Source organism: Lithobates pipiens, unplaced genomic scaffold (assembly GCF_037356315.1).
Source record: "Lithobates pipiens isolate NorthernLeopardFrog02 unplaced genomic scaffold, aLitPip1_a1.2 Scaffold_3, whole genome shotgun sequence".
Classification (NCBI taxonomy): domain Eukaryota; kingdom Metazoa; phylum Chordata; class Amphibia; order Anura; family Ranidae; genus Lithobates; species Lithobates pipiens.
Window position 1 is genome coordinate 273,909,435 of NW_027507790.1, and position 15,827 is coordinate 273,925,261.

The 15,827-nt window shown below is 41.3% G+C and overlaps 1 protein-coding gene across 1 annotated transcript in view; it reads right to left on the bottom strand.

Annotated features, from left to right (window-relative positions):
- LOC143941158 (vomeronasal type-2 receptor 26-like) overlaps positions 1-15,827 on the bottom strand; it is a 115,861-nt gene that overhangs the window by 20,451 nt on the left and 79,583 nt on the right. The window contains exon 4 of the mRNA XM_077463184.1: positions 1,856-2,089. Within this exon, the coding sequence (XP_077319310.1) occupies positions 1,856-2,089 (234 nt within the window). The remainder of the gene's footprint in view (positions 1-1,855; positions 2,090-15,827) is intronic.

Below are 15,827 nucleotides of genomic sequence, written 5' to 3' on the forward strand. Positions count from 1 at the left end.
GAGCCAATCAGCAGCCCTCCCTGTGCTGATAATCAGCACATTTATTATCAACACAGCCGCCATCAGATGTGCCCCACAGCTGACAGTCAGTGCCCATCAGCTGCCAGACAGTGCCCATATCAGTGTCAATCAGTGCCCACTACAGTGCCAATAAGTGCCCGCCACAGTGTCAATCAGTGCCCAGCAGTAACACCTGTCAGTACCTCATCAGTACCTCTTCATCAGTGCTGCCCATCAGTGCCATCTGTCAGTGCCAATCAGTACTGCCTATCAGTGCCAATCAGTGCCGCCTGTCAGTGCACATCACAGCCACCTACCAGTGCCCATCAGTGCTGCCTATCAGTGCCACCCATCGGTGCCCATCAGTGCTACATCATCAGTGCCCGTCAGTGAAGGAGAAAACACATTTTTATAACCAAAATTAAAAAAACCTTTTTTTATTCAAACAATTTGGTCTTTTTTAGATTGCTTAGCAAAAAAACTAAGAAAACCCAGAGGTGTTCAAATACTACCAAAAGAAAGCTCTATTTGTGGGAAGAAAATACAAAAAAATGTAGTTTGGGTGCAGTGTTGTATTACCGCGCAATTGTCATTCAGAATGCGACATCACTGAAACCTGAAAATTGTCCTGGGCAGGAAGGAGGAAAAGTGCCCGGTATTGAAGTGGTCAATAGAGAAAACAGGAGGACTAAGAGAGTATGGGTTACATACACTTGAAATTATTTTAACCTGAGGGACAGAAGTCATTCCCCATAGAAAGCCCCATAGTCCATGAGTATTATGGTAGAATTTTGGCTGTATGCTATGCACATTGCCACATCTATTGTGCTCATATAATCACCCATTTCCATCTTAATGATATAATACTTTACCCTAGCTATCAACTCACTCATCCAAGTATTCAGACATCACCAGCATTTCTACATCCTCATCTCCCCCTGGCTGCTTCTCAGCCAGGCCCCTCTGGTTCCCCATTAAAGAGACATCACCAGCATTCTTACGTTCTCAAATCGGTCAGCATGTCTGAGTTGCCTGACCCGTGCATCTGCTTTTATTTACATATCAACAGGAAGCCACACCCTGGAGGGTTTGCCTCCAACAGCTAAACCCCTCCTACACAGTTTGTGACCTCACAGGAAAATCAACACAGGATGTGAATGACCATATAAGGACATGACACAGAATAAATGAATTTATACATTAACCAATGAATGATGACTACAAATCCACTGATAAGAATCCTTAATATACATTGTTGCAGAGAACAATGTATACCACCTCCTTGTGGATGGAAGGTTATCTGCAGAGAATGTGAATCCCGACATGTGCTGATCAGACACAGCAGAGACAATGAGCATACACCAGCCCACAACCAATCCCTGCAGAGCAAACATATCCCCTCAGACGATTGTCTGTGCAATGCACAGGAGCCCTTTTGCTGGCGGACATACCCCCCCCCCCCCCCCCACTCTGCAAACACCTCTTTCCAAACAACAGGAAGTTTACCACAACCTAACGGATCTCAACCAGCGTCAGTCTGCCCGAGTCAGCTCTTTAGAGCGAACACAGGGAGACTTATGACAATACATATTAAAATACATCCAATACATCTTCATAACATTTTCCACAACAGCATGAGTAAGAAATAATCCCTACAAATAATTTCTTGTTTCATTTCTGTGTTATTTATACTTATATGTGAAGGTCAGATAATATAATATTTGAATCTATAAAGCTCATGAGTGATGCTCACAAATATCATTGTTTGATTATAATTTTTACATATCTGTTGTGAAAACTGTACAATGGGTGGCCAATGTCATGAAAAGTGAGAGCCACATGTTCTCCTCCTCACCGTATTATTGTCTTCATCCCATATTATTTTGTTGGGGTCAATGTGAAGTTGGTCTTCTTCTTTAGCCCATGGTGTGTACAAACCAACATCGGAAAGGCTTGTTCTAAGTTGGTGGTTAGACTTCATCCAATTTACTATTTTGTAGTGGAAAGGAAATTCACCATTTTCATCAAAGAAGGTCATTCTGTCTCCCGTCTTATATGGATTTTTTAATTGTTTCACATATTTATGCAGCTGGAGGACAAAAAAAACCTCAAACAAGTTAAAGCCGAAGTTTCATTTGTTTATGTCTTGTTTTTCTTGTTCCTTCATCCCCATTTATCAACACTTCTTTTTTTTTATAAAATCTTTCTGTTTATATTATATGCCTTATTTTAAATTCAATTGTTTTTATTGATGTTCAGTAAAATACAAAGACATATAAAGTGCATATCAATCTGCGCAATCTCATGAAATAAAGTAGTGTAAAAAAACAATAATTAATAATAGCTGCTATCACTAACAAGTGTTCTCACTTCACTTAAAAAGTGCAAATAATCAATAAACAGTGCTGCGCTATAAATCAAAAACAATTAATAATAGAACAAGTATGACGAAAACATGGTAATCAATAAACATATATTGCTGAAAGTTCATATATAAAGTTCATACTCAAATCTGTGACTGATTGAAGTGAATTCTAAAAATCGATATATCAACTTTGCAAAAATACAAAGTGCTTGTGATTTCCTCCACCAGTCTCACCTCACATCTGAATAAAATCAGCAGTGTTCCCCTCTGGGGATAGTAGAGAAGGTTGGCATGGTGCTGGTAATCACTTTCCTCCTCCAAATTGCTTATTCCCATGGGATAAAAACCCCAATCATCTCACCAGATATGATGGATATGAAAAAGAAGGCTGGTAAAATCTAGTGCTCTCTGTTTAAAATGTTGAATTATATATAAAAAAGGTAATTATACAATACAAAGATGGCACTGTAAGCAGAGCAAGCTGAAAAACACATTTCAGACACAATGGTTCTCAAGATGGCCACAATGTAACGTCAATACACAGGCTCCATCCCCTAGATGCGTATCGTCAAAGCATTGACTTCTTCAGTAGGGGTGAAGCTAGAGACGTACTTCTGCTGTTTATATTCTCCTTGATTTCCCTAACACACACGGGCGGCTTAATCAGCCCTTCCATTAATCACTGTCAGGGCTGGGCTCAGCCTTTCCTTCTCTGAGCTGGCCACTCAGCTGTCAGTTAATTGCCAGCTCCTATCTCTCCACAGTTACTCGGCTGTTGATGATATCCTGCTCGTCAGTCCTGCCTACTTAAGCCGTCCAGTCCAGAGGAGCTCTGCCTTCTCCTTGGTCAACATCACAGAAATGATCTCTTGTAATCCTGTTCAAGACTTGCTTTGCTGGCATCCCTTCTGGCTCCAGATCCTGCTTGCTGGTCCACTACATTGATCCCTGACTTCTGGCTTGGCTGGCTATCCGTTATGGTTACTTAACTTTGGCTATGTTTTGACTATGTTTGTTCTTTTACTTTTATTATTAAAAAAGTGATTTAACTGTATTCCTGTCTCGGTCTGATTTCATGGTTTCTGACAATCACTCTCACAGGAAGTTGTATGTATAAGGAAGTAGTCACTAATACATTTATACAGGGACACCATGTGAGAAAGAAAAAAAATGCAATTTAAAACACATATTCAAGTGTTTATAAAAGGGAGCATGCCTATCCACTAAATCGCATCACAGCCACCTTTTACATTTATTTGTCTATTGGAGTAAGGGAATACCTATAAAATAAGTAATAGCTTAACCATAAAAATATATGTAAATAAATATAAAAAAAATAAACTTGAAAATAAACAAAAAATAAATAAATGCAATATTAGAAATAAAAATAAACAAGAAATAAATTAATAAAAATAAATAAATAAACAAAAAAATAATCAAAATATATAATTACATAGTACATAGTTACATAGTAGGAGAGGTTGAAAAAAGATACAAGTCCATCAAATCCAACCTATGTGTGTGATTTTATGTCAGTATTACATTGTATAACCCTGTATGTTGTGGTCGTTCAGGTGCATATCTAAAACTATTGATGCTCCCCACTGAAACCACCTCCTGTGGAAGGGAATTCCACATCCTTGCCACTCTTACAGTAAAGAACCCTCTATGAAGTTTAATATTAAACCTCTTTTCTTATAATTTTAATGAGTGGCCACGTGTCTTATTAAACTCCCTTCCACTGAAAAGTTTTATACCTATTGTGGGGTCACCAGTATGGTATTTGTGCATTGAAATCATATTCCCTCTCAAGGGTCTCTTCTCCAGAGAGAATAAGTTCAGTGCTCGTAACCTTTCTTCATAACTAATGTCCTCCATTCCCTTTATTAGTTTTACTTTCAAAGGGTTTTTATTTTCTTGAAATAAAGAAAAACTATTTTACAGAGAAGAATATCAATGGTAAAGTTAGGATATGCGGACTACAAGTCATGGTAACGCAAAGCATTAACAAGAGGTGGATATATATGTGTAAACCCAAGAACAACAAACATTATTAAATACCAGTCTCTTAAGATCTGTAATAGACTTGTATATTACCTACCTCCAGCGGAAGCTGTAGCTACAGGTTAGAGGCTCTTAAAGTTAGAGGCGTAGGCCCCCTCCGGAAGCAAGGAAGGATATCCCTATTGGGAACTTACTGTGCCAGATGTTTGGACACCCATCTACCCTGCTCCCCCCTGCTCCCCCCTGTAGAGGGTCTCCTCACAAAACTTTTGATTGCTAGGAAAGAGCCCTAGTAAGACCTCAGTAGATGTTGGTGAGGATCCCTGAGTGGGAAAGAAGATCGCAAGCTAGAGAAGAAGGAGAGATAGAGAAGAGAGAGGGGGCAGGGGGAAGGAGGGAGGTTCATTCACCAAGACATGGGTCTGAGCCCTGGGGTGGTTCAACACCCGGGGTGATGGAAATTCACATGAATAAAGCCCAAGGCTCCCAGATCATTTCAAACTTGTGAGCCGAGTCTGTGAAGTTACTTGCCATTTTTTCTTGTGCCATAATCCATTAAACTTTCTGTTTGACCAACTTTATTGAGACTTAAGGTTGCTTCCAGGCCTTATTTTGGATCCTAACAGTATGAAGTGTATCAATTTACAGTTAAATTTGGAGATCTTTGGTATATGTGAATTCAGCAGTGTGACCTCTGGAGACCTGGGGATCTCGCAGCTTGAGACCCCTCCATTGAGGTTAAAGATCCTCCTCCAGAAAGAACCGATTCTAGGGCATTCCCATCATATATGGGCTAACATGCCCAATAATTGGCATCAGTGGTGGCCCGTCCATAGGGGTGCACAGGCACTGCCCCCCAAGCTTTTGACCAAAAAAAAAAATATCACTTTAAAAGTGTCCGTGCGTTGGACACACAGCAGTCTATGGGAAGCTTCCAAGCAGGGAAGCTGATTTTCCCATGTTCAGCGCATGTTCAGGGTGCAAGCAATGCGCCCACAACAACTCCCACTCTCCAGTGACTGGTCCTTGGCCCCTGTCCTTTTTTTTATATTGGCTGGGACCGGAGGGCGATAGGGCAATGCTTTTTTGGCACTGCTGCATCACTCCCAGTTTCCCGGCTGGTTCACTGTAACTTGGAATGAGGAGGCTTGACTGTAACAGTTCGGGACCCTGTGATGTGAGACGGGGAGCGGATCACAGATGCAGCGGATGGGCGCAGAGCTGGCAGTGTACAAGAGCACGGTGAAAAATGTAGTGCAAGCGCTCAACCTGTATACACTTCTTATAATACTACAAAGTGATATAAATTCAAATGTATATATAAATAACCCAAAAGCAAAAGTAAATACAGTATTATACAGGTAAAAAATATAAACATATATATAGTGACTTATACATGTGTATATATAACCAAAAAATGGTGATTATTAGGATATTGAATCCCAAAAGGGAAACAGTGACTGTGGATAACTGTAAACAAATCACAGTGACGAAATCTATAAATAGGTATATAGTCCAAAGCAATCGTGCAAAGTGCCAATATCAGCCAGGGTTCTGTAATGTTGTGACCGAAGAGAACAATGTTTCACCATGTGACGATCCCACCACCGTATAAAGTGCAGGCTTACCGGATCTATATGACCCTAACAGGCATACGCCTCAGGGGTCAATCACAGCTTGCGATCCCAAAAAGGACTCAAGAATTGGATGTATCAGTCAAATCATGTACGATCCCACCAGATCCCAGCAGATGGCTAGATGTGGTCAATATTCCTCATGTGCATGTACAAATCCAACAACGACTCATAGGTAGGCATAAAGGATGAGAAGACGGAGCCAACATAGCATAATAACGTTTTTTTAAAAAACTTTAATTAAAAAATATTTTCTAAAACTCACATTTCAAGAAGAACAATCAAGCGTGTCAGAGAGATAAAAATGGCAGTAGCAGAGTCCTCCCGACGCGTTTCGACCCACCGGTCATCATCTGGGGTAGACTCACACTACTGTCCTACTGCCTTATATAGATGAAATGATGGCAATCCCCCATGTGTTGTGAATATGCCCACTTCCGGTCTATCCAAGATGGCGGACGGGCGTGCGTTCCACGCCTCGATTATTATGCGTTCCACCAGTATAACTACACCCTTTGACCTCGGGAATCCCATTAAGAAGTGATGGTAGCTATACTTCCGGTATACGGAAAAATGGCGGCCCGGCGTGCGTTCCACGCCTCGCTTAAAATGCGTTTCACCCATTCGTATTGATGTATGAGAAAAAATGTAGACAGGGGCCTGTTTGAAATGATCTCTATGTGGAGAGGGGCCGACATCCAGAAAGAATTAAGAAACAAATGGGTGAAAATTGTGTCAAGAACCCTTTTGAAGATGGTGGTTGTGAACCGGAAGTGCGCATCCACAAAACCCGGAACCGGAAGTAAATGTGCATCACTTCCGGAGCGGGATGGGGATGTAAACAAAACATAGATATAGAAAAATCGCTGTCTATTCTCTTATACTGATGAAAAGGTGGCGCTAATGACACCTAATGGCCGCTAATGGAATTGCGACTAGATAATACATAAAGTAAGCCATCAATACTTCACACTGTACAAAAGATATACAAAAAATACATCACGTGTTACAGAGTGATAACCTTCTGGTCAAAATGACTGTGTGACCAGTCACCCCGACCATAAAGTGACCACAGTCACCACTCTACAACCATATAGATGGATGAATATTATTGATAATATCATTCAAAAAATAAATGAAATTGAAATTGAAATTATAAATATCTAAAATAAATTAAGAACTGCTACATAGATAATACCCACGGGTAAGAACCTACCCGATGCCAGACTACAAACATGCCCAATACCAGACTATACATTGATAATGCCTAAAGGTCCTATGAATCATCAATGAACGAATTAATGTCCCACTCCACATTCATACCGAATGGGGAGTGGGACTGAAGTTCATATATCCAAAATGTTTCGAGCCTGGAGACCCCGCGAGTGAGGGGTCCCCCTCTCCAAGGTGGGGTGTATTTATCTATCGCGATAAATTGGGTGCCACGTAAGTCATTATTGTGGCATTCCCTATAGTGTTTCGGCACCGTATGCTTGGATAGTTTACTTCTAATCAGAGAAATGTGTTCGCCAACCCTCGTTGAAAAAGTTCTGGTAGTACGGCCCACATATTGCTTCCCGCAAGGGCATGTTATCAGATAGACCACATATTTAGTTTTGCAAGTGCAAAAACATTTGATAGAATATCTTTTGCCAGTTACTGTAGATGTGAATTCTAAAATTCTTCGTTGTGTCAGTGCATTGTGCTGACACACACTACATTTTTTGCACGGGAAATAGCCTAACATGTTATGGAAAAAAGTGGGCTGTGTTGGAGGGTTAATGATATTAGGGGCAATTTTACTTTGCAAGGTGGGAGCCCCTCTGAATAGGACATTAGCTCTTTCAGGAAGATTAGGACCCAGTACAGTGTCCTGTCTCAAAACCTCCCAATGTTTATTAAAAATCTGTTTTACCTGCCTATGTTGCATACTGAAGGTGGTTATGAAGGACCATTTAAATTTCTCACTGTCATTCCGAGGGGTTTTCACCTGCAAGAGGGTGTCTCTATTTATATTCGAGACTTCCTGTAGTTGTTTCTCTAAAGTCGTTGCATGGTACCCCTTGTCCAAAAATTCTTGAGTCCTTCTTGAGTCCTTTTTGGGATCGCAAGCTGTGATTGACCCCTGAGGCGTATGCCTGTTAGGGTCATATAGATCCGGTAAGCCTGCACTTTATACGGTGGTGGGATCGTCACATGGTGAAACATTGTTCTCTTCGGTCACAACATTACAGAACCCTGGCTGATATTGGCACTTTGCACGATTGCTTTGGACTATATACCTATTTATAGATTTCGTCACTGTGATTTGTTTACAGTTATCCACAGTCACTGTTTCCCTTTTGGGATTCAATATCCTAATAATCACCATTTTTTGGTTATATATACACATGTATAAGTCACTATATATATGTTTATATTTTTTACCTGTATAATACTGTATTTACTTTTGCTTTTGGGTTATTTATATATACATTTGAATTTATATCACTTTGTAGTATTATAAGAAGTGTATACAGGTTGAGCGCTTGCACTACATTTTTCACCGATTTCTCAGCTAAAAAAATCCCTAGTTTTAGCGTGCTGGCTGCTAACCATACACACTTCTTGGCATTTTTTCTATTTTTCCTTTTGCGCAATATTGTTGGTGTATACTTTCTTTTTTGGTTTTAGTGGATTAATATTGCAGCATTTGCAAAGAAATATCCACAGTCATTATGGATGTATTTGACTATAGAGCTTCACATAAAGTGAATGCAGATGGTGTATTTGTCCCCGATAGTAGCAATACTGAAATCGGAGGCCTTTTTTTAAGATTGAAAAATATCATGTCGACTGAATTACACCTGGAGTGGGATTTGGTATTTTTACAACAATACATCATGGAACAGATGGTTCCCCGTAGCCTCAGATGGGACGTTTGTCCTCAACAGGGAGAATCAGATCCTGATTCTTGGTTCAAATATTTTAACGAGGCAGGAACCAACCTTCTTTCTTTCCTCATCTTAAAGAAAAAGGCATGTCTATTAAATATAGATAAAGAAATTAAAGAAATTAGAGATAAACTAAATACATATAAAGGGTCGTCGGAATACAACTCCCTCTCGTCCAATTTACTCAACCATTTGGAAAAAGAGGACCGAGACCAAAAGAATAAAAAACAGAAAAAATATTCCCGAGATACGAATGACTATAAGACAAACAACGTATTTGGATGGCAAAAATTATTTTTAGCACCACCTCTTAACCAAACTACTCCTTCTGTGAATATGGAGGGCAGTTTAAATCCTGGAATTTCTGCCTCCCAGGATATACCGCCTTCCAGAACATATAGTGAGGCTGTCCAAAGGGGGCCCGACAGGGGAACACACAATGTTCAACATTTTAGTCCATATAGGACAAATAATCATAAAAGGGGTAGGGGGGGTCCAAGAGGTAAGAGAGGAGGGCGTGGGTACCAAAGGGATCATTCCCATCACAGAAACATCCCAGCCCCCGTGGATCATAATAATTCACCATATTACCATTCACCACGTACACCATACCCTTCTAACCATCAAAATTATCTCCCCCCCCGGGAGGTCAACTCCCCCAATCATTATAATAGAGGAAGCCAACATTATGAAGACATACCTCCCTCGCAGAATAGGTTTGCACCCTTACGCGATATGAGGAGTTCTGACATCACTTACACCAGGCATTCTCCTTCCCCCTATCCATACAATCCTCCCAATACCAATTATGAACAACAGGGTTTTCACGAGGACCCACACCCCAAAAAAAGGGGTCAAGAACGAGGAGAGGTTGTAGAGGGGGAAGGAGATTACAAAGACGGAAAGAGAAGAAGGCTCTGATAGGGCAGGGGGTTTTCAATCTGAGCTCTAGGTCTTTCACATCTGAAGAGATGTTGGTTTTAGACAAGGGCTTAAAATTTGCACCCCCTAACAAACTCAACAAATTTTCTACATTTATAGATATACACAAATTTACACGGAAGTTGAATATTCAAAGATATCTCACATCCAACCCGTATCGCACAGACTACCATGCCAGTACGTCAGGCACTGTCCACTCAGGGTTATCTAATCCCTCCCTTTTCTCCCCTCCGGTATCCACTGCCCCTGCAGTGAAAATTTTCAGAGATCTAGTACTCAGCGATCTAGCCAAATTACCAGTGAAAAAACATCACTCCACTTCTTTACCGAGAGTTGCATTGAGGTCTCTCTGTGACCAAAAGCAAGTTATAATACGCCCAGCCGACAAGGGAGGGGGCATAGTTGTACTAGATATAACTCAGTACGAGGAGGAAATGGCAAATATCTTAAGTGAACCAGACACATATCGGAAATTACCCAATAACCCCACAAATGTTTACAGAAAACAATTAAAAGCCCTTGTTGATAAAGGTTATGAACAAAAAATCTTGAATAAAAAAGAGAAAGCTTTTTTAGTCCCCACATCCCCTAGAATACCTACCATCTATTATCTACCTAAAATCCACAAGAGCTTAACAGCTCCCCCCGGTAGACCCATTGTTAGTGGTATAAATTCGGTTACAGCACGCATAGGTAGATACATAGACTTTTACCTCCAACCTCTTGTGAGAAAGATGCCCTCATATATACAAGATACTGGGGATACCATCAGAAAATTGGAAGGTATACAGTTCCAAGGACAATGCATCATAGCTACTGCAGATGTTTCATCCCTTTACACCTGTATCCCACAGGACAAGGGAATAGAAGCGGTACGCTTCTTTCTTGAACAAGAACGCACGCTAGTTCCTTGCCAACGTAATTACATTATAGAATTATTGGAATTCGCCACCAGCCATAGCTATTTTTGGTTTGGTGGTCAGTATTACTCACAACAAAGGGGTGTGGCCATGGGGGCCAAATTTGCGCCCAGTTTGGCCAATCTTTTTATGGCCAAATGGGAGGAGGATGTCGTCTATGCCCAGCGGAGCCCATCATTAATTTTTTGGGTCCGGTACATAGACGACATCCTCCTCCTATGGGGGGGCACCTCCGATGCCCTCCTTGAATTTTTCAGTGGTCTGAATAATAATGACAGGGGAATCTCTTTGACTTATCAGACTAGCACAGATAAAATCCAATTCCTCGATTTAGAGATTGGAATCACTTCCGGGGGTTTTAGTTTTAAAACTCACTTTAAGTCCACCGACCGTAATAGCTATATTGCCATGGATAGTTGCCATCATAAAAGTTGGCTTACTTCCGTTCCACGCAGTCAATTTATTAGACTGCGTCGTAATTGTACTGACGATCGCACTTTTGTGGATCAGGCAAACTGTTTAAAACAACGGTTTTTGGACAAGGGGTACCATGCAACGACTTTAGAGAAACAACTACAGGAAGTCTCGAATATAAATAGAGACACCCTCTTGCAGGTGAAAACCCCTCGGAATGACAGTGAGAAATTTAAATGGTCCTTCATAACCACCTTCAGTATGCAACATAGGCAGGTAAAACAGATTTTTAATAAACATTGGGAGGTTTTGAGACAGGACACTGTACTGGGTCCTAATCTTCCTGAAAGAGCTAATGTCCTATTCAGAGGGGCTCCCACCTTGCAAAGTAAAATTGCCCCTAATATCATTAACCCTCCAACACAGCCCACTTTTTTCCATAACATGTTAGGCTATTTCCCGTGCAAAAAATGTAGTGTGTGTCAGCACAATGCACTGACACAACGAAGAATTTTAGAATTCACATCTACAGTAACTGGCAAAAGATATTCTATCAAATGTTTTTGCACTTGCAAAACTAAATATGTGGTCTATCTGATAACATGCCCTTGCGGGAAGCAATATGTGGGCCGTACTACCAGAACTTTTTCAACGAGGGTTGGCGAACACATTTCTCTGATTAGAAGTAAACTATCCAAGCATACGGTGCCGAAACACTATAGGGAATGCCACAATAATGACTTACGTGGCACCCAATTTATCGCGATAGATAAATACACCCCACCTTGGAGAGGGGGACCCCTCACTCGCGGGGTCTCCAGGCTCGAAACATTTTGGATATATGATCTTCAGTCCCACTCCCCATTCGGTATGAATGTGGAGTGGGACATTAATTCGTTCATTGATGATTCATAGGACCTTTAGGCATTATCAATGTATAGTCTGGTATTGGGCATGTTTGTAGTCTGGCATCGGGTAGGTTCTTACCCGTGGGTATTATCTATGTAGCAGTTCTTAATTTATTTTAGATATTTATAATTTCAATTTCAATTTCATTTATTTTTTGAATGATATTATCAATAATATTCATCCATCTATATGGTTGTAGAGTGGTGACTGTGGTCACTTTATGGTCGGGGTGACTGGTCACACAGTCATTTTGACCAGAAGGTTATCACTCTGTAACACGTGATGTATTTTTTGTATATCTTTTGTACAGTGTGAAGTATTGATGGCTTACTTTATGTATTATCTAGTCGCAATTCCATTAGCGGCCATTAGGTGTCATTAGCGCCACCTTTTCATCAGTATAAGAGAATAGACAGCGATTTTTCTATATCTATGTTTTGTTTACATCCCCATCCCGCTCCGGAAGTGATGCACATTTACTTCCGGTTCCGGGTTTTGTGGATGCGCACTTCCGGTTCACAACCACCATCTTCAAAAGGGTTCTTGACACAATTTTCACCCATTTGTTTCTTAATTCTTTCTGGATGTCGGCCCCTCTCCACATAGAGATCATTTCAAACAGGCCCCTGTCTACATTTTTTCTCATACATCAATACGAATGGGTGAAACGCATTTTAAGCGAGGCGTGGAACGCACGCCGGGCCGCCATTTTTCCGTATACCGGAAGTATAGCTACCATCACTTCTTAATGGGATTCCCGAGGTCAAAGGGTGTAGTTATACTGGTGGAACGCATAATAATCGAGGCGTGGAACGCACGCCCGTCCGCCATCTTGGATAGACCGGAAGTGGGCATATTCACAACACATGGGGGATTGCCATCATTTCATCTATATAAGGCAGTAGGACAGTAGTGTGAGTCTACCCCAGATGATGACCGGTGGGTCGAAACGCGTCGGGAGGACTCCGCTACTGCCATTTTTATCTCTCTGACACGCTTGATTGTTCTTCTTGAAATGTGAGTTTTAGAAAATATTTTTTAATTAAAGTTTTTTAAAAAAACGTTATTATGCTATGTTGGCTCCGTCTTCTCATCCTTTATGCCTACCTATGAGTCGTTGTTGGATTTGTACATGCACATGAGGAATATTGACCACATCTAGCTATCTGCTGGGATCTGGTGGGATCGTACATGATTTGACTGATACATCCAATTCTTGAGTCCTTTTTGGGATCGCAAGCTGTGATTGACCCCTGAGGCGTATGCCTGTTAGGGTCATATAGATCCGGTAAGCCTGCACTTTATACGGTGGTGGGATCGTCACATGGTGAAACATTGTTCTCTTCGGTCACAACATTACAGAACCCTGGCTGATATTGGCACTTTGCACGATTGCTTTGGACTATATACCTATTTATAGATTTCGTCACTGTGATTTGTTTACAGTTATCCACAGTCACTGTTTCCCTTTTGGGATTCAATATCCTAATAATCACCATTTTTTGGTTATATATACACATGTATAAGTCACTATATATATGTTTATATTTTTTACCTGTATAATACTGTATTTACTTTTGCTTTTGGGTTATTTATATATACATTTGAATTTATATCACTTTGTAGTATTATAAGAAGTGTATACAGGTTGAGCGCTTGCACTAAATTTTTCACCGATTTCTCAGCTAAAAAAATCCCTAGTTTTAGCGTGCTGGCTGCTAACCATACACACTTCTTGGCATTTTTTCTATTTTTCCTTTTGCGCAATATTGTTGGTGTATACTTTCTTAGTGTACAAGAGCACCAGGTGAGTGGAAAGGATTGGAGAGGATTGCAACAGCTGACCTTCTCTATTTTCTGTTGGCATGTCTCTCTCTCTCTTGGCATAATGCTTCCTCCCCACGGACTCCTCTGCAAGGCGGCTAACGAGTGACTGTTCCACCCAGTGAGTACTGTGTCCTCCCGTGAGCCTGGCCCCCCTACCCCCAGCTGTGATCACTTTTCTCAGCTACTGCAGAGCTTCATGGTGGGTGGGGCTGCTGAGGGTTGTGATGCGTGGCAGTGACTGGCAGCTGTGGGCTTTCTCCATCCTAAACACCCCCCCCCCCCGCATCTCCACCCTAAACACCCCCCTGCCTCTCCACCCTAAACACCCCCCTGTCTCTCCAGCCTAAACAACCCCCCTCCCTGCATCTCCATACTAAGCACCTGATGTGTTTCATGGTAACATCAGCTTTCACTATTCCTGGGAAACCCATATACAGAGACTCCAATTAACTTGTATCATTTTATTATCTTATATTAGTTAATACTATCTGATTTGGAATCTCTGGATATGGTTGATGTGTGAGGTACCTCTGTTTGTGTTTTATGTTGGTCTTATGTTATTAATGTGTGTTTTTTATATATATCGTTCTGTGGTTGTAGTTACAGGGAAATAATGTTTTGAATAATCACATAGGTGGTAATAAGATATTTGGGTATATGAAACATTTCTAAGGACTATCTATGAATTATTCATGGGATGGGATTTTTATGAATTTTCTGGTAACTGTGGTATTTATCGCTGATTAAATAAAATATACATATATATATATATATATATATATATATATATATATTTTTTTTTTTTTTCTTATACTTCATTATTGCAGCCCATAGTAGTGACGCCGCCCCCCTCTGATGTAACACAGGCAGGTTTCTGTTACATTAGAGGGGGCGGGGTCACCCATATGTCACTAGGGAACCCCGGGTTTCCCCTTGGGTCAGAGGGGACGGGGTCAGGTTACGGATGGCCCCGCCGTCCGCATATAACAAACGTCAGGCCGCCGGGATCCCTGCAGTGTCTCCTCTGTGGAGACAGAAGATTGAGGGATTCTCTGCGCTGGATCAGATCAGCCATCACTGGACCCCGGAGCGTCGCTGGATAGCAAGAGTGGATTACCACCGCTGGAATCTTTTTTTTAATTTTTTTTTATTTTTAATAAAGGAATTTTTCAAAAGTGTGTTTGTCTTATTTAACTATTTTTTACACTTTCTTTGTGAAATGGTAGGGGTACTTTTGTACCCCCTTACCATTTCAAACAGGGAGGGGGCCCGGGATCTGGGGGTCCCCTTGTTAAAGGGGGCTTCCAGATTCTGATAAGCCCCCCGCCCGCAGACCCCCACAACCACCGGCCAGGGTTTTGGAGATGAGGCCCTTGTCCTCATCAACATGGGGACAAGGTGCTTTGAGGGGTCACAGACCCCCAAAGCATCCTCCCAATGTTGAGGGCATGTGACCTGGTACGGTTCAGGAGGGGGGGCGCTCTCTCGTCCCCCCCTCCTTTCCTGTGGCCTGCCAGGTTGCGTGCTCGGATAAAGAGTCTGGTATGGATATTTAGGGGGAACCCCATGTCAATTTTTTTTTTTATTTGACGCAGGGTTCCCCTTAATATCCATACCAGACGTGAAAGGGCCTGGTAATTGAATTTGGGGGACCCCCACGCTTTTTAAAAAAAACATTTTTTATCAATGACTTTCAATGAGTGTTCTCTGTATTACGGAGCCGACAATTCATAATAGCTGCAAGTAATTTTAAAGGACTTTTTTTCCTGCATAAATGACACTTTGTGCAGGGACAGTTCTAAGCACCAGAAACATGCGCCCCTTCACAGGCATACTATAGACACCCCCCAGCTACGAAATGTAAAGGAATATTACACTT